The 18,430-nt window shown below is 42.4% G+C and overlaps 3 protein-coding genes across 5 annotated transcripts in view; 1 reads left to right on the top strand and 2 right to left on the bottom strand.

The window, feature by feature from the left end:
• Positions 1–81: 81 nt before the first annotated feature.
• Positions 82–5,508, top strand: ckap4 (cytoskeleton associated protein 4). Its single transcript, XM_058773105.1, has 2 exons — positions 82–1,782; positions 4,329–5,508. The coding sequence occupies exons 1-2, from the start codon at positions 1,489–1,491 to the stop codon at positions 5,298–5,300; spliced, it is 1,266 nt and encodes a 421-aa protein (XP_058629088.1). The 5' UTR covers positions 82–1,488; the 3' UTR covers positions 5,301–5,508.
• Positions 5,509–5,605: 97 nt separating this feature from the next.
• ikbip (IKBKB interacting protein) lies at positions 5,606–11,937 on the bottom strand. 2 transcript variants are annotated; one of them, XM_058773106.1, is made up of 3 exons: positions 11,259–11,777; positions 11,063–11,180; positions 5,606–7,819 (listed from the first exon to the last, which is right to left on the bottom strand). In XM_058773106.1, exons 1-3 carry the CDS (start codon positions 11,435–11,437, stop codon positions 7,097–7,099), a joined length of 1,020 nt encoding a protein of 339 aa, XP_058629089.1. In that variant the 5' UTR covers positions 11,438–11,777; the 3' UTR covers positions 5,606–7,096. The 2 variants fall into 2 exon arrangements, with proteins under 2 accessions (XP_058629089.1, XP_058629090.1); XM_058773107.1 differs by lacking the exon at positions 5,606–7,819 and adding an exon at positions 8,271–9,892 and having other exon boundaries at positions 11,259–11,937.
• A 335-nt stretch (positions 11,938–12,272) lies between these two features.
• arfgap3 (ADP-ribosylation factor GTPase activating protein 3) overlaps positions 12,273–18,430 on the bottom strand; it is a 12,066-nt gene continuing 5,908 nt past the window's right edge. For both annotated transcript variants that reach the window (XM_058773100.1, XM_058773101.1), the window contains 8 exons: positions 17,068–17,204; positions 16,852–16,983; positions 15,652–15,777; positions 15,480–15,575; positions 15,288–15,402; positions 13,702–13,789; positions 12,930–13,063; positions 12,273–12,851 (listed from right to left, as the gene is read on the bottom strand). In XM_058773100.1, coding sequence (XP_058629083.1) covers positions 12,834–12,851; positions 12,930–13,063; positions 13,702–13,789; positions 15,288–15,402; positions 15,480–15,575; positions 15,652–15,777; positions 16,852–16,983; positions 17,068–17,204 — 846 coding nt within the window. In that variant the 3' untranslated portion in view covers positions 12,273–12,833. The remainder of the gene's footprint in view (positions 12,852–12,929; positions 13,064–13,701; positions 13,790–15,287; positions 15,403–15,479; positions 15,576–15,651; positions 15,778–16,851; positions 16,984–17,067; positions 17,205–18,430) is intronic.

Raw genomic sequence — 18,430 nt, 5'->3', positions numbered from 1 at the left:
GTCTTTCTTATTAAAGTATAACTTCTTGCCATTTCTAACGAATGTTTTGAGCTGTTAATCATTGAAACATGTAAAGCAGACAGGGTACTCAACACTGATTACTGTCAGACTTTCACAGTCCTCCATCACTTTAATTAAGATTATTATAATGTCATTTTAAAGCACAGCCACCACAAAATCAGACTTTATCAGCTCTTTTTACTTTGAGATCGATCTGAGGTTAAATACAGATTCCATCATAAGATTTGAAATGAAATCTTTGCTATGACCAGAAACACTGGTATCTTTTAAAATTTCTTAGAAATAAAGCATATGCATAAACCCAAGTAGGAAATATGTGAGTTATGGCATAAGCATGTGCTCTATTCTGTGTCCCAGACTCCTGAAACACTGCTGTCTCATATTTAAACCACTCAATGCAATTAATAAAAGAAATCAATCATATCTGTATGTCTGTGAAAATATTCAGATGTAACCCCTTTATAATCTTTTAACATTTTCAGAAGTAACTGTAATTTAATTACACATTTTCTCAGTAAGTGGAACATTTATTTTGTAATTAAATTACGTAAGTGTGACCCTGAACCACAAAACCAGTCATAAGGGTCAATTTTTCGAAATTGAGATTAATACATCATCTGAAAGCTGAATAAATAATCTTTCCATTGATGTGTGGTTTGTTGGACAATATTTGTCTGAGATGCAACTATTTGTAAATCTGGAATATGAGGGTGCAAAAAAATCTAAATATTGAGAAAATCACCTTTAAAGTTGTCCAAATGAAGTTCTTAGCAATGCATATTACTAATCAAACATGAAGTTTTGATATATTTACGATAGGAAATGTACAAAATATCTTCACGGAACATGATCTTTACTTAATATCCTAATGATTTTTGTCATAAAGAGAAATCAATAATTCTGGCCCATATAATGTATTGTTGGCTATTGCTTCAAATATAGCTGTGCTGCAGGGACACATATCTGTTAAATGCAAGTAGTTACTCCCAACACTGGTAACGACTTACACATACTCGCGCCGCGTCTCTGTAATTAACTAGTTTCTGTAATCAGAAAGTACTCTTTGATTAGTTTAAAACTGTGTACTTTCAGGCTACTTTCTCCTCCGTCTGTGGTCGTTACTTGCTTGTTTTGATCGTATTGTTTAGTCGTGTTTCGGTGCGCTGTGTCCAACACTGATGGGTGGATGGTGCAGATGTTTGAGCAAAATCAGTGCCACGTCTGAAGAAGGGCGGAGCGAACGAGAACGCGACGCGACGCGACGCCCTTCATCTGCACATCTGACCCGCGTCCGTCGTTACAGCTCGAACACTTCAGCAAAAGTGACTTTGAGACTGCATTTCGTTCCTCTGCAAACGCTCGAGTTTGTGAAGAAGCGAAGCCGCTGGACGCTGAGAGTCGAGTTCTCGTGAAGAGTAAAGGAATGAGAGAACGCGCCGCTCGCTGAGCATCGCGACGCACGGAACCATGACCGCGAAGAACAGAAACAAGAGCAGCTCGCAGCCCGGGAACAGCGACAAGACGCCCGCGAGCCCGCAGCCCGAGGACGCGCCGAAGACCAGGAGCCCGAGAGCGCCGCGAGCGGAGAGCAACGCGTCGGGCTCGCCGCTCCTGAAGCTGCTGTCCGCGCTGTGTTACCTGGGCTTCGTGGCCGGGACCGTGATCGCGTCCGTGTGCTTCTACCAGGAGCTGTCCGAGATCAAGCGCGCGAGCGCCACACACGAGCAGAGCGTCCAGAGGAGCGCGGACGCGCTGCAACAGGTCAGTATCTGTGGGGAGACCACCCTGATCAAACTCCTCAAACAAGCTTCTGGGATGATAACTGCTCAGATGCTGTCTTTGATCACTGAAGTACTCGCGCTCTGTTTGCTCATCTTTCATTTAGACGCATAACTTCACGTGCGCGTTGAAAGGCGAGCCTGGCTCATGAAAATGCGTATAAATAGTACGCCGAATAAAAACAAAAAGTAGCGGCACTGAGACGCAAGAATTGACTTTGGCGTGCATATGATACGCATCTACCCCACGACCCTAATCCTACCCATCGCGTAGCATACACACGCCAAAGTTTTTGCGTATCAATACCATGAGTTTTTGTTTTTATTTGGCGTACTATACTCGTTCATGAGATGCGGTTGGACAGGCAGGACATGTAATGTAAGTGTGGCTTGTGATTACATGAACTCCACATGAACAGTGCTGCGGCCCATCATCAGGACGATGTGGTGGTCTCTGATTGGCTGACGGGATTCTCCAGCTTACAGCTGTCAGAGTCCCAGAATCACACTTTATTCACCCCTGGACCAGGTTCAGATGCAGGAAGCACAGACACTGGAGCGAGAGATGAGCTGGGAGTCGCTCCTAACAGAGCAGAGCTGTTTCACACACTCCAGCAGCTTCTTGACTCCTCTCGTCCTGCTGAAGACAGGTCCTCATGCACCACAGGGCAGATCATCCGAGAGAGCTGTTGTTCTCGCTGTAATTGAGGTGATCAGGTCCGTCAGGTTTCTGTCAGGTGTGCTCGAGTCACTGCTAAAACACTCCATATCCACCTTTGTGAAAACGAGGTGTGCTTAATTGTACTGAATGTGCACTTGTAGTGAACTTCAAATCCTAAAAGTACTCTTTAAACCGTGCCCTTGCAGATAATACTCAAATACTTAAGTGACTTAGAGAGACACTTTCATGATAATAATATACTAAAGCACATGCAAAATAATTGATTGTGTATATAATCTATTTTATATTGTGTGCATTAATGCACTTGAAATGTGTTTTTCTCCTTTAGTACAGTTGCTTGTACAGTAAAGTAAAGTGAAATAACAATTAAATTTGGTGTTGGTCAGTACATGATAATTATTTTTTTGACTGTAAAAATTCCTAGTTTCATAGGGTCCGAAATGTAAGGAATTGTAAAGTATTTATGTGGCAATTTAACATAAAATGCAAGTAAAAGAATTAAAGTTAAATGTTTATTACTACTGTGTATTTCAGATCCAATTCATATCTGTGAAGTCTAATATATATATATAGTACTGCCAAAAAGCCTGTTTATAGTGTCGTAAAATACGCTGGTAATTTAAATTTTTAAAAATAAAACACCTTAAAATACATTCTAAATTAAGGTAATTTAAAAATCAAAACAAATTAATTTGCATTTAAATTCAGGTAAAATACGTTTAATTATAATCAGACTACTTATTAAAAATACATTGTAGTGTTTAATTAAAATACACTTTAACAGGTTGTTGAAATACATTTTAAATACACTAAACTGCAACTTCACTATTAGCAAATATTTTTAATTATATAATAGTGTTAATGTAACTGACATTAAATTATATTTTAGTTCACATTAATTGCTTATCAGTAAATTTGGTAGTACACTTTAACCATATTTCAAATACAATAGTAGAAGCAATCATGAAAATACAAATACATTTACACTTAAGTGGGTCAAAAAAGTCCAACTAACTGCATTTAATATAAATTTAAACTATAATACATTTGAAATCAATTCCAAATAATGTGTTTTTATGTTTTTGAAAACATTAGATTTAATTCAAACTTAAGTGTATTTTTTAAAAGTATATTATTTGCGTAATAAGTACTCTTTAAAGAAGTATGCTAAAGTGCACTTCGCTTTCATCATTTATTCGGCTTCAGCTCGTTAAACCCACATCTCTCGTCAGCGCAGTGCTGAAGATGTTCATGCAATCAAGGTGAAATCTGACCAAAAAGCACCATGAAAGAAGTACATATCTTCCAAGTGTTCACGTGAGAAACAGGCCTAAATTTAGACCTTAGACACGGACAAGTTTGTGAAGGTTAATGACTGTCAGGAGTGATTTTAGACGGTCTATTCAAAACACACACCAGTTGTGCATTTCTTCTATTAAATTACAAAAGCTCCCTCTGATAGACCGTTTGAGAGCCTACCTTTATTCACTGGAAATCTTCAGCACGTCACTGAATAATGACTCACCATATATTTGACTAGGAGCTCAACAGACCCTGGTATGCAAAACATCCTTCAAGACGAGAAGAAACACACCTTTCTGAGGTGATCTGAAGACCTGAGGGTGTGTTCACACCTGGCATGTTTGGTTCGATTAAAACAAACTGGTGCGATTGCTCTGTTAGAGTAAGTGTGTGAGATACACAGTGTTATAACTGTGTCCACGCCTTTTCAGCGCTAATTCTTCACTGCGTGTCTGTAGTAAATCCTGACAGTACTGTTTTAACGCCAAAAGAGGGTTTGGTTAGTAAATCTGTCCCTAAGTGTCTCTGTCCATCTGTGTCTCCAGATCAGGTCGATGCGGGCGTCTCTGGAGGCTCTGGAGAGCGCGGTGCACAGCGTCAGGACTGATCTGGAGCGCACCGGCCGAGCCGCTCAGAAAGGAGAGGACAACACCCGGCGGCTGGAGGACTCGCTCCACAAACTCCAGAGCAAGGTCTCCCAGGAGCTGGCGCAGGCTGCCCGGGAGGTGAAGGAGGCGCGGGAGCAGGACGCCTCGTCCCTGGAGGAGCGTCTGTCCCAGCTGAGCCGCTCCACGGCCGAGTCCTCCGTCCAGCAGAGCCGCTTCCAGAGCGAGCTGCAGGAGCTCCGGGCTCGTCTGGAGCAGCAGGACGCCCCGGCGCTCCTCGGGCAGGAGCTGGCGTCCCTCCGGGGCACCGTGGCCACGCTCAGCACCGCCAGCGAGGTGTCCGAGGGGAACACGGCCGTGCTGCGGGAGCAGATCGCAGCGGTGAGCGCCGAGCTGCAGACCAGGAACAGGGAGGTGGCGTCCGTGTCCGAGGACGTGGAGGCCGTGAGGACGCTGCTGCAGAGCACCGCGGGGAACCTGAGGGACGAGGTGTCCGCGGCTCGAGCCGACGCTCAGAGCGCCTCGGACCAGATCCAGAGCCTCAGCGACCGGCTGGAGGAGTCCAGCACCGCCCTCCACAGCCTGGAGACGCACACCAGAGACCAGCTGCTCCAGCTGCAGAAGCACAGAGAGGACGCGGAGGTCCGGCTGAAGGGTGTGGAGGAGAGCCAGCAGGGCACGGAGGCCTCGCTGACGGAGCAGACCACCAGACTCAACGCTCTCGCGGCCAAGCACGAGTCCCACCAGCGCTCGCTGGACGACTGCAAGGCGACCGCAGACACAGAGAGCCAGGCGCTGAGAGACGGACTGGACGGGCTGAGGAGCAGTCTGGAGGAGCTGCAGACCCAAGTATCTGAACGGGATGCTGTTCCAGAGCAAGAACCAGTCGACGCACTTAAAAATAATACTTAGTGATCCTGAGATGAGCTGCTGGAGGCAGACGCTGTCGTTCAGGTGGTGGAAGCGTGAAAGCTGGGTGAACTGCTGTTTCTTCAGTCGACACATAACTGCACTGTAGTTCGTAGCTGCTCAGAGGTTTTCAAGGGCTATCGATCATTCTCTCTCTGAACTCATCACGATTGTAGCTGTTTTACAATAAAACTATTAAAATGGTTCCACACGAGTGTGTTACTGTCTTTACCTTGTCAAATCATCTACAAAACACCTAGAAAAGACATGAAACGGGAATGGCAGTTTAACATATTTCTATATTTTATAAATGCATTTTTCATATCATTATGTTTGTTTGTTTAATTAATCCAGTGGTTCTCATCCAGGGTGTCTGGCCCACTTCAAGATGACTTAAAACAACTCGAAGTAAGACAAAACAAGCATTCGTCAGCTAAAGATAAACTAGAACAACTGAAAAAGACATTTTATGATTTTAATTCACACAGACTTGAAAAACCTGGATACATGACCAAACCTGATTGCTAAAGCATGATGTGTAGACCTGGAGAAGCCGTGTAAGTTAATCAGATCTTAATCTGGTCATCATAATAACCAAAATACAATACACTGTAGTTGTTTTCCAATAAAATGTTTTAAACCATTGTGTCAAATGACCAATGCAATACCTAAAATAACATCCAAAATTAATATTAATATAACATGATGAGAACATTTCACAAATTTTGAACATTTCTGTATTTTAAAGAGGTCATAAAATGGAAAATCCTTGATATTTACACATAAATTACAGTAAAAACTTACTGTTAAGTCATACCTCAAAGTGAACTACTGAGAATCAGCTTTGTTTACATGACATGAGAGCGTTTCTCACATTTATGTATTTTAATTATTTATAAATACATTTTCTATATAACGTTGTTTATCAGCAAACATCCAAAAATGTGCCTCAAGATGACTTCAAATAATTTAAAACATGACAAAGCATTAAAATCAACTAAACAACTAAAATATATTGCTTTAATTCGCCCTGTTTGTCTAAAACGTCACATACAGCAGATTGTCTCAGGAGCAGATGACAGATGCAAACATGGATCACGGCAATCAAAACACAGCCCTGAGACCCCGAATCACTGTCGAAGTTTCATGACTGCTTGCTGTAGAAAACTACTGTAATACGTGAATACTGCCTCACTGATATTTGTGTTAGCAGACTCCAAACACACAGCAGTAGTCAACATTTGAAGCGGATCAAAACCTAAACTAAGATGCGTTCTTGTCTTTGGACAACTTTGATGAACTTTTTTGATCCACTTCAAATGTTTACTACTGTGTTTAAAAATAATGCAAATTGTCTTTACATTTAAAATAACATTTATTTCAAAGAAAAACAGCAGTCATATTTTTCACAAAAACGTTTTAAATGTTCAAAGTTTGTTAGGTTTTAAAATATGAAGCAATCAATATATTCAGAGTAAAGACTGAAGTCTTGGACACTTTCTGCTCGTCAAACCTTATTGAACATGTTTTTCTGCAGGACGTGGATGTGAGGAGAACGGACTTCATCCCTGAAAGATACACTCCTCCTAATAACTGGTTTCTATTTGAATACATTTCAAAATGTAATTTATTCCTGTGATTTCAAAGCTGAATTCTTAGCATCACACTTCTGGCTGGTAAAGTGTACCATGCTTCGTAGATGGCTATTCTTTGATGTACACTGCATGCAGAACCTCGTCAGTGAGGTCTGGCAGTCAGGATCACGCCGCATCTCGTGGTGATGTTCACGTCAGTGTTTCTCAGTCAGCAGACCTCACGCAGGAGCTCTCGAGTTGCTCAGTGTCCCGAGCGTCTGGAGTCCACGCCTCCTCGTTCAAGGCGTCGTGTGTGGTCTCGTCTCTCTGACTGCGCTCCTCCTCTCGGCTCATCAGGTCTTCAGCCAGCAGGCCGATCCTCAGCGTCAGGTCGTCCAGTTTGGGCTCGATGACGGCGAAGTCCTGCCTGATGGAGAAGACCTTGGGCTTGAGGTCGCTGGCGAAGGTGGCGGTCCTCAGCAGCTTGGCCTGTCCGCTCTCCAGTGCCAGGACGCGCTCGGACAGCTGGCGGTGCACCTCTGAGAGCTGGTGAACGAGCGCGCTGATCTGATCCAGCCGCTGGCCGCTCCTGTCAGCAGAGCTCCTCAGAGCCGAGACGCGGTCGATGCTGCCGGCCAGCAGGTCACCGATGCGCCTGACCATCAGCTTCTCCGTCTGCGCCACCTTCTCCTCCAGGGCTTGAGTTTGGCTGAGCAGCAGCTCCACCTCGCCCTCCAGCCCAGCCATGCGCCGCACGTCCGTACGGATGGAGGCCAGCCTGGAGCTCACCTCGCTGGAGACCTGCTGCTCCGCGCTCTCCACGGCCCGAGCCACAGCGCTCAGGTTCAGCTGGAGCTGCTGCCGCTGACCGGCGAGACTGGAGAAGCGCTCCTGCAGCCGGGACACCTCCGCGTCCAGAGCCTCGCTCCGAGAGACGGCCGGAGCACACTGGACAAGAGAGCACACCACAGGCTTCGGTCACAAACAGGGCTGAGTATGCAATCACATTAACTGACATGTTATCAGACACACGAGTCCTGCGGCCGTACTCACAAATCATTTCATCTCAGCACTTAGAGTTCTCCTCGATGCTATGGATGACGTCGGCAAGCATATTAACTGTGATTGGCTGAGAGGACGATCCCGACGGATTACTGTGAGTCTGTTTACATGACGTACAGTGAAAGTAGAGCTCGGTCTGTTTAACTTTGATTATCTGATGTATTAATCTGAGTGAAACATTGAAGTATTGAGTAGATCATGAGTGGATGATTATAGCAGAATGTGAGTTTGTTTTCTGTGGCCACGCCTAAGTGACACCCAAAAAAACAAAAAAAAAGTTTTGCATGAAGAAACCCCCTTTGGAATAATGTGCACACATAAATAAATCAGTCACATATAAATATTTCGATTTATTAAATATATTCTGATTCATGTGACACCTCCTCTGTGAAACACACACTGATGCACTTTGTGCTTTACATGCAGTTATAAACACATATATGACGTGTTGATATTTTAAGCATAAAACGTTTGATTAGGGTTGGAGGCAGCAGAGCTGATTTAAACTGAGGACTCGTTCAGGAACGAGACGCAAAACAGTGCATCTGGCGAAATACAGCAGAAACAGGCAATGTGTGTCTAAAACAGAACTCTCTTAATTAACTTCTTGATTTCACACAACAGTTCAATAAACAAGATCACATTTGTAATCATGCTGATTTTTGGAGAAAAAACCCGGCCCTCTTCATGTGATATTGATTAACTATATGAAATTATATAAATATATACATTTTCTGCCCCCATATCTTGAAATTTGTGATCATTCTAACAATTGTGATTGATCTTTAAAAAAAAAAAAAAAGAGGCAAAAAACAAAACCTTTACATTCAGTCGTTAAACAGGGTTTCTGAAGGATTTACAAGAAGAAGACTGAAGTCTAGTTGGTTAAACTCTACTCATTCCTCATTTACAGATTGTAAGAAACGTTGCTCTCATTTTTACAGCCATTTCAAGTAAAGGTAGAGGTAGTGTTTTCACAGTAAAATCATGTGTTTAAAAACAATTCTCCTGTTTAAATGTGTATTATTGAGCTGTAAAGCTGTTCTCATCATTTTTATAATCATTTGGGCAGTATGTTGTCACGGCCTGTTGTCAAACTGGATATAACTTTACTCTTTTCCACACTAAAACCTTTAACACGTACACTGTCTGGATGCTGTAACCCAGATTTCTGCTTAGTTTTTAATACATACAGCTGTGCGTCTGGTCAGGCGTCTAAAGTTACACACTTATTTATAACAATAATAAAACACTGCGTTGATATAAAAAAAAAAAAGGGGAATGTAGTACTTTTAAAAGCAAGTACTTCTGTACTTTGACTAAAGTAAAAATCTGTCTTTGCAGCGTTCACTTGTAACGGCCAGCAGCATCGGTGGAGGACAGTAGCGGAGTTATTCTCCGCCGCTCCTCGGCGCTCCGCACCCGCAGCTGCAGCTGCTCCAGCCTCCTGTAGGTGTCGCTGAGCTGCGCGCGGACCCGGAGCATGGAGCGCACGGCCTCCTCGGCGTCGGGGAGGTGCGCGCGCTGCCAGCTCTGAGCGCGAGGAGCGCTGCTGTCCAGCCGCCGCCGGAGCTCGAGCCCCTGCTCCTCCAGACGCCGCAGCTGCTCCTGGACCCGCGAGACGCCGCGCTCGCTCCACTGCAGCTGATCGCGCACGCGTCCCGCGTCCTCCTCCTCGCTGCGCTCCAGCGCCCGCGCGTTCCTCCCCGTCCCGTCCCGCACCTCCTGCAGCCGCTCGCTCAGCTCCCGCAGGACCGCCTCCGCCGCGTTCACCTGCTGCGTCACGCGCGAGTGTGCGGCCCGCGAGCGCGTCTTCAGCGCCTCCAGCTCCTCCCTCACAGCGCCGCTCCGCAGGCGCTCCTGCAGCGAGTGAAGGCGCAGTGAAGACGCCTCCTGCTCCGCCTGCAGCGCCGCCGAGGTGTGTAGCGTGGAGCTGACGGAGGAGGAGCAGGCCTGCAGCTGCGGTCACAGCGCGACACACATAACACCCGCTCAGCACTCATTCTGTTACATTTCAACATTTCGATTTATTTACACAAGAGTTTGAGATGACTAGAATTTTGTAATGTTTCTTTGAAAGAAGTCTCGGTAACACTTTATATATGTGACGCTGGAGCACAAAACCAGTCTTAAGTCGCTGGGGTATATTTGTAACAATTATCCATTCTTCTTTTATGCCAAAAATCATTAGGATATTAAGTAAAGATATTTTGTAAATTTCCTACCGTAAATATATCAAAACTTCATTTATGATTAGTAATATGCATTGCTAAGAACTTCATTTGGACAACTTTAAAGGAGATTTTCTCAATATTTAGATATTTTTTGCACCCTCAGATTCCAGATTTACAAATAGTTGCATCTCAGACAAATATTGTCTCAATTTAAAAAAAAAAATGACCCTCATGACTGGTTTTGTGGTCCAGGGTCACATATAATGCATTATAAAGTAGTTTTAATGCATGAATTATGCCTTATAATGCACTGTATGATCTCATGAACAATTGTAACCACAGTTATAACACATTATAATACTCATCTATTCATTGTTACATCTTTAGGAAATACACTACCTTTTAAAAAAAAAAAAGAAGTCTCTTCTGCTCATCAAGCCTAAATTTATTTGATCCAAAGTACAGAAAAAAACAGTAAAATTGTAAAATATTTTTACTATTTAAAGTAACTGTTTTCTATTTGAATATATTTTAAAATGTAATTTATTCCTGTGATTTCAAAGCTGAATTTTCAGCAGTCTTCAGTCACATGATCTTCAGAAATCATGATACAGTACCATTCTAAACTTTGAGGTCATTATTATTTAATAATAAAGAAATTATTAATTTTTTTTATTCATCAAGAATGCATTATATCGATCAAAAGTGACAGTAAGACATTTATAATGTTACAGAATATTTCTATTTCAAATAAATGCTGTTCTTTTGAACTTTCTGTTCATCTGTGAATCCTGAGAAATAAACCGCATCACGGTTTCCACAGAAATACTGTGCAGCACGAGTCTTTCTGAAACGGTGCGAGTAAAGATATAAAGATAACAAAACACTCTGAATGCAAACACAGCTCTGTGTGCGTGTCACAGGTGTTTGAATGAGGATCTGAGCGGTTGCTCACCTGCTGAGAGACCGCGGTGAGTCTGTGCTCCAGCTCCAGGACGCCGCGGCTGTCTGCGCGCAGAAGCTCGTATTTGTGGGTGATCTCTGCGAGCTTCGCGCTCTGCTGGAGGTGCAGCCTGCGGAGGACAGCCGAGAGCAGGCTTTAAAGCACACAGAGCGGTCTGCTGGGGTTTACAGCCGTGTTTGAGACTCACCATGCGATGAAGAGCGAGACTGAGAGGCACAGCAGACTGACGCAGAGCTTCGCATCGGGACTGAATCCCGGAGCAGCGCCTCTGATCCCGGGCTCGTCCTCGCTCCGCCGCCGCTGCGGCTCTCCGTTCTGCGGCTTGTGTGCGCTCTTCTGCCGCTGCTTCACGCCGCTGGCCTGCATGACTGAGCTCTCTTCTGAAGCGGCGCGTCAGGAGGATAACGCTGAAGAAAACAGAAGTTATTCTGCGTTTGTAAAGTTTGAGAAGTTTCTCTCGTCGGAGGCTGGAATCGCCACGCAGCCGTTCCGCTGGGAGCCAATCAGAGCGAGGCGCGGACTGACGTAACGGAGTGGGCGGAGCCTCGGCGAGTCTAAATAATATTTATGCTGTTTTAACTTTCTTCTGTTTGTGCTTATTTCAGTGTCTATTAAAGTTAAGAAGTGTAACTGTTTCGCTGAAAATTATATTTGTTGAAAGGGCATACAAGCAGCCTTGTCACGTGATAGCCGTTACTTTTCTCTGCGCTGGTCAGGACTGACCAATCACAGTTGCGTGTGGTTTTAAATGGGGATTTTTTAATAATAGTTTAATAGTATATCAGGAATTAATCATAAGTAAAAGATTTAAACAATTATAGTGTCTGGTACACAAATATCGGTAATAAGTCAAACTCAGCACTCTGAGAATGAGGAAGAGCGGGAAATATCTGGCGCTCAGCGTAAGGCTAGGCTCCGCCCATATTTTTTAATAGTTTGATATGTATATTTCTTAAATATATTCATTATTAAAATAATTTTTAATAAAAAAGTTTTTAGATTTAATATCAATTTTAAAATATTCATATATGTGCAACACAGGGATCAAGCAGTTTTATTTTCAAATTTTATTTGATTATTCATTTACATATGATTAGAATATCTATAAGATTGAAATATACAACAAATCTTATGGTCTCTTTGTTTTTGTTTTTTTGCATTATGACAGATTATAGCTATAAGCGAACAAAACGCTGCTCAGTTTCTTATCAAATCTGATCTTTATTGAGTTAAACCAATTACCACATAAATCACCCACCGCGTTTAATGACCCCTCATGTTCGTAAAGGATAAAGCAAGATAAACATAGATACCATAAACAAACATAGATAAGGCAATGAGATGAATAAGGCTTCAGGTGAATGATTGTCACGTTTGTAGTGTGCAAAACGACCCCAGACGAGCCGCTCATCTTCATCATCATTCATCACACATATGCAGTGCTACATTACACATAATATAAAGCTCTTCAATGAAAACAGCATCACACGAGCGTGTGACGACATCCTCCTCCTTCGTGATCGTAAACAAACGCACCTGTACGACACACAGCTGCAATATAGTGCAATCTGAGCAAAGAGTGCAAACGTTTCACTTCAAATAAACAAAGAGTTTTGGTCCCCAAGTGATCAAATGATGACTCGTTTCAGTCAAAACTCAAGCTGCGACATTAAACGAACAAAATCCCAATCAAACCCACGGAATGCTGCCCGAGTAAAGGATGGATATCTACAGAGGCGTCCGAAGAAAGATTCCTCAGGATTCATGTGCTGTAGCGATCCTGCAGAAACACACAGAGTCAGAGCTCATCCACACAGATAGACGGGTCATTTATGGGTTAGTTAGCGCAGGGACTGACCTGTATGCTGGACACGACTCCGCTGGCCATGACCGACAGCTTCCCGGCGACCGAGCGCACGCCGCTCTTGAACTGCATCATGTCCGGCACGGCCGGCAGAACCTTACTCAGGCTGTACGAGCCGCTGGACGTCGCTGAGACACACAAAACATCGTTAAAAAACATCGGCACGTTACGTGTGTCCCAGTGTTGGGGAAAGCTACCTTTAAAAGTAATGCATTGCAATATTGAGTTACTCCCTAAAAAAGTAACTACTTGCATTGCTTAGTTACTTTTTATGGAAAGCAATGCGGTACGTTACTTTTGCGTTACTTTTTCTCATTTGGGCTGGGCTTGCTTGTATGTTTTTTAATATATTTAAAAAAAAAAGTTATTTTTGGCATATGTAAAAGGCCTTTCACACCAAAAGTGAAATGAATAAGCATTTAGCTGAAGGAAATGTAAATTCAGTTATTAACATATTTAATTATTGCAGGTTTGCGTCATATTCCAAGATTGCATTTCATTTTTTATTCATTTTGAGGAATACTGAATCAGTCAATACATGGGAAACAAAGTAACTCAGATATTTTACTGTAAATGAAAAAGTAATGCATTACTTCACTAGTTACTTGAAAAAAGTAATCTGATAACGTAACTCGTATTACTTGTAATGCGTTACGCCCAGCACCGGTCATATGAGCTTCAGGAAGTGTCAGATGAAAACAGTGTACTCCAGATAAATAACCAGCAGGACAGTATACTCAGGATTACTCTACGATTAATCACGCACCTGCTGTTTTCTTCTGCTCGTCGAACAGATCGGCTGAGCTGATCGATGAACTGCCCGAGAAATTCTCCAGCCGCGCCCGAACCTCATACTACAATCAGAAAACATGAATAACACCGTGATTTCTGCAGGATTTTTAAGCTCAAATTTAAGACTTTAAGAACTTTTTTAACACCTGCACAAATAAAATTAATACCACATGAGCACGGTGGTGCAATGTCTAACATATTAAACTAAAAATTCATGTACAAGTTTTCACAAAACAAAATGTTTTATAAAATGATCCACTTCGCATTTTTAAGAAAATGGATGAGTAAAAAGTATAAATTATTATATTTATTTATACAATTATCATCAATCAATTGTTATATTAGTTTATACAACAGTTCTTTCTGGTCCTCGAATCTGATTGGCTCCTCTAATCAGATTACTCCTCTAACCGTTTCACCATTTGTATCACTCCGCTTGCCGAAGTTGCCGTATTTTTCACAGCGAGTGTCATAGCGGTCGCCCAAATCCACTATAATTTAAGAATAAGAGTTTTTTAGGCGATAATGTACTTGTTTGGACTTCAAATATGCGGTTTGTTAATAAAGATAACGTCTATTTGAAATTTTGCATTGGTGTTTTCGGAGCTGTGAGCTCCAGGGTGTCTGTGGCTGTTCAGCGCTCATGAACCCGTGGAGAGAGCGCCTCACCTCAGCCGGATCTTCTGGAATTTACTGCTAGCTCTGATGTCTCTATAGTGCTTAAACATGAGATATAATTTGTTTTGGGTAAATCTAATGGGCAGTGTTTGGTCTCAATCTATTTATTCCAGAGCAAATAGTTTAGGCAAAATCTCATGTTTATCTAAATTCAATGCTGTATATCAGAGCGCTGCCTTTGTACTTTTGACTGAATTGCCTAGCAACTTTTATGATGGCTGTTGTTGTTGATCTCTCTCTCATAATACAGTAAGCTTTTAATGAAGCAACTCAACGTTTCTTCGTTACTAGTTCTAAAGTGATATTTTGGAATTAGTAACGGAGGCTTGGGCTCAGCTGATAAACCGTCAACTTGAGATTTGAATCTGTGGCGGAAGGAAGTAGTTCTGCACAAAAGAGAGGTTTTAAAAACACTCCGTTGTTGTTTCTAATGTATTTACACACTCGTGCCGTTGAACTGTTGTATAAGCGCAATATCACACGAGTAGACGTGAGGAACGGCTGTGTAACACACTGTGATTACCTACCACAGCAATGCCCATATAGAGCCATATCTCACATCTACTCGTGTGAAATTGCTCATTGTTTAGATTTTTATAATGCATTATCTTCTTATCGATCCACCGGTTCACATTTATAGCTCTGCGTGTTTGCAGCGCTCAGATTTATTTAATGAAATCATAGCCTTTTGAAGTTTAATCGTCACATTAAGCCATTTCGCAATTCTAGTCTTTTCTGTCCCCAAATTTAAGACTTTCTTGTACAATTTAAGATTTTTATGGCCTTATATTTGATCTAACTAAATTTAAGACTTAAGGACCCGGGGGAACCCTGAACACCACAGAGCTCATGTTTCTCCGCGGCGTCTGTTTGACGCGTCACCTCGGAGTTGTCCTGCTTCCCGAAGAACATGTCTGATGAAATGGCTCTGGCGTCGCCGAACTTCCTCTGAGCGTCATCAGAGACGGCCTGCGGCTCCTTCCTCCTCGCCGAGACCCTGAGAGCACAGAAACACTGAGTAACAGCACATGTCAGCTGTATATCCAGTGTGGTGCAGTCAGTCCTTCGTCTGACCTCTCGTCTTGGTCCAGGTAGACGTCGGTCTGCACCGTCGCTGGCTTCCACCGAGAGAAGAACTGATCTGACGATCCCGCGGCTTCATCCAGGAGCCTGTGAGAAGATGCAGGACTCATGAACACACAGCAGGAGACACAAACGACACAGAGCCTCAGGAACGAAGCGTCACCTGGAGGAGAAGTGGTGGTCCTCCTGCTCCTCGTCCTCCTCATACGCTCTCCTGCTGGAGGACTTCAGCCCCGGAGACTCCTGCTGGATGATCTGCATGCCCTCCGTCACCGAGTGAGACAGGCCGCTGGAAAACACAGCACATTAAACTCCGCCCACACTCACATCACATTCATCAAAATCACACTTAGCCTAAACGTTTTGCGATATGGCAAAAAAATGAAATCTAAATTTTTTCAGAACATTTGACAGATTCTCGATTTTTTAGCCAACTTGAAAATGTAACTACAACATGATTGAAGTAACTTGTTCTTTATTAACCCTCTAGTTAAAGTAAATTCTACTCCAAGTGCAGCACACATGAAGCTGTCAACATGATGCATGTTAAACAAATCACTTGTTAAATATATTTGTAGAAAAGATGCATGAACTACAACTACATCTTGTAAAAACTTGTCTTACACATATTATATGTTCAGAAATAATACGAGGAAAATGCATTAAAAGATTCTCAAAAGTTGAGGTAGGGCCTAATTTAAATTCAGAATGACTGAAGGTATAACACCAGCAGACTATTATTAACTATAAATGTTCTGTAAAACAGTGAACAGCAGTTTTCAGTCTGTCACCATGATGCAAACATGAAATATCAGACATACAGTAATAGTTCTTCACAGGTTTTTTTATTCGTTTGCACTGCTTTTCTGTTGTTTTTTTTGATGTAAACATGGACGTGTTTGACTGTTGCGCTCACGTCTCTTGCAGCATGAAACGGCATTATAATAACACAGCGCTCAAGTTAAAAGAAGTTCACTCTCATCTTCTTGCATGTTTTACCTATTCTTCTGCCTGCGTCGCATCTTTGTCAACACAAAAGCGCATTCTGTGTGAATGCCACCTAGTGATATGAACGCGTCACACGGTTAATGTGATTGGATCATTCTTTTCTCTTTACTGTTATTATTGGCATATTGTCAAAGTGTCTACTTCTAACTTTGATAACATTTCTATTCAAAATCGTGATTCCTCATACATATATATATATATATATATAAAAAAAAAAATTCAATCGTAGCAAAACATAAAATTCGAATTAAACGCTAAAATCGTAAAAATCGCCCAGCCCTACTCCGCCCACAATCACATCTCAATGGTCAAAATCACACTCCGCCCAGACTTACAACTAACAAGAACAACTGACCTGCGTCCGCCGAAGCCCATGCCGAGCCGCTCCGCCTGCTCCTTCTTCTTGTCGTCCAGACGGCTCAGCTTGACCTCGTCTCTCTTCCGCTGCAGCTCCAGACTCTCGTAGGCGCGGCTCAGAGACAACACTCTGCAAACACAGACCGAGCGCAGGATGAGCAGATGCTCATGTGTTCTGACTGTGAGCTTCAGATGTTTGCAGCGTCTCACTCACTCGGGCTCAGCGCTGCTGCTTGTCTGCGAGCTCCTCTCCTCCTGCAGTCTGTCCACGGCCTGAGCTCGCTTCTGCTGCGTGCTGAAGCTCTGACTGCTGACCTTCTGGGCGCCCAGACCCGCCTTCCTGCCGAACGCCTGATTCATTCACACACAACCACAAATCAACAGTGTGCAAGACTGCAGACAAGCCTTCAAAATTCAGTTTAAAACACACGTCAACTTCATGATGGTGTCACGTGGTTTTGAAAGTTGGAGGTTGCACCACATGACAGTTTTGAACTGACACCGTTACGTCAAACAAGATCAAATTATCTGATATCAGAATTTCATTTTTAATTCATAAAAAGCATGACGTTTCTAAGGAGTTGCACCACACATTTTCCAACTTAAACCGACCTTGCCTCGGCAAGCAAGCTCAAACGCTCTGAAGAGAATTTTACTCTTTGGGTTCATGTTGGATGCTTATTCAGTTTACTGACTGTAAAAATGTCATATGGTATAACCACACCAAAATACTTTCTTTACACATTGAATGCATGTATGAATGGATATTAACCTATTTTTCAAGGTCTAAAGTTTTTTTTAAACAAATATCATTCATTTAAAAAGCTTTGGGGGAGTTGCACCACATGACAATTTTGACTTACAACCTGAACTGACCTCGTCATGTCACACAAGATCAAATGATCTGGTATTTCAAGGGGTTTATTGACCTCTGCATGATGGTTGCACCACATGACTTTGAATTTACAGACAAAAAGCATTGCACTGAAATATCATGTGGTGTAACCATCAAGTAAAAACAACTAACAATTTCATTGAATCTTGATTATTAAATGACAAAAAAAATTACATAAATATAGATTTTTTTCATGGTAAAAATTATTGCATTTTTGGGGAGTTACACCACATGACATTCAACAACTACCCTTGCCTCATCATAAAAAGATATTTCAAGAGACTTGACACACACTCATGAGGGTCTGCAGGGGTCGTCAATGACATCATTTCCTGTTTCCTGTCATGCTAGTCACTCCACACTGATGGACAAGTTTTTCAAATACTGATAAACGGCTTGTTAAAATATTATTTTCTAAGAAATAATAATAAATGATCATGACAAAATACTTAAGGTTTTTTTTTTTTAAAGAATTGAATTAATTAAATGCTGCCTTTTTCTCTATGATAATGTGTGACCCTGGAGCACAAAAGCAGTCATAAGCAGCACAGGTATATGTGTAGCAAATGGCAAAAATCATTAGGACATTAAGTAAATATTTTGTAAATTTCCTACCGTAAATCTCTCAAAAGTTAATTTTTTATTAGTAATATGCATTTCTAAGAACTTCATTAGGACAACT

The sequence above is a fragment of the Onychostoma macrolepis genome, chromosome 04, assembly GCF_012432095.1.
Source record: "Onychostoma macrolepis isolate SWU-2019 chromosome 04, ASM1243209v1, whole genome shotgun sequence".
Classification (NCBI taxonomy): Eukaryota; Metazoa; Chordata; class Actinopteri; order Cypriniformes; family Cyprinidae; genus Onychostoma; species Onychostoma macrolepis.
Note: the sequence above shows the minus strand (reverse complement) of the source record. Positions and strands in the feature narration are given on the sequence as shown.

Coding starts and splice junctions, on each gene's coding strand:
- ikbip (XM_058773106.1), bottom strand. CDS start 11,437: ATGCAGGCCAGCGGCGTGAAGCAGCGGCAGAAGAGCGCACACAAGCCG. Junction 11,181..11,258: donor GTCTCGCTCTTCATCGCATG/GTGAGTCTCAAA, acceptor TGTCCTCCGCAG/GCTGCACCTCCAGCAGAGCG. Junction 7,820..11,062: donor TCACCGCGGTCTCTCAGCAG/GTGAGCAACCGC, acceptor TCTCTTGTCCAG/TGTGCTCCGGCCGTCTCTCG.
- ckap4 (XM_058773105.1), top strand. CDS start 1,489: ATGACCGCGAAGAACAGAAACAAGAGCAGCTCGCAGCCCGGGAACAGC. Junction 1,783..4,328: donor GCGCGGACGCGCTGCAACAG/GTCAGTATCTGT, acceptor CTGTGTCTCCAG/ATCAGGTCGATGCGGGCGTC.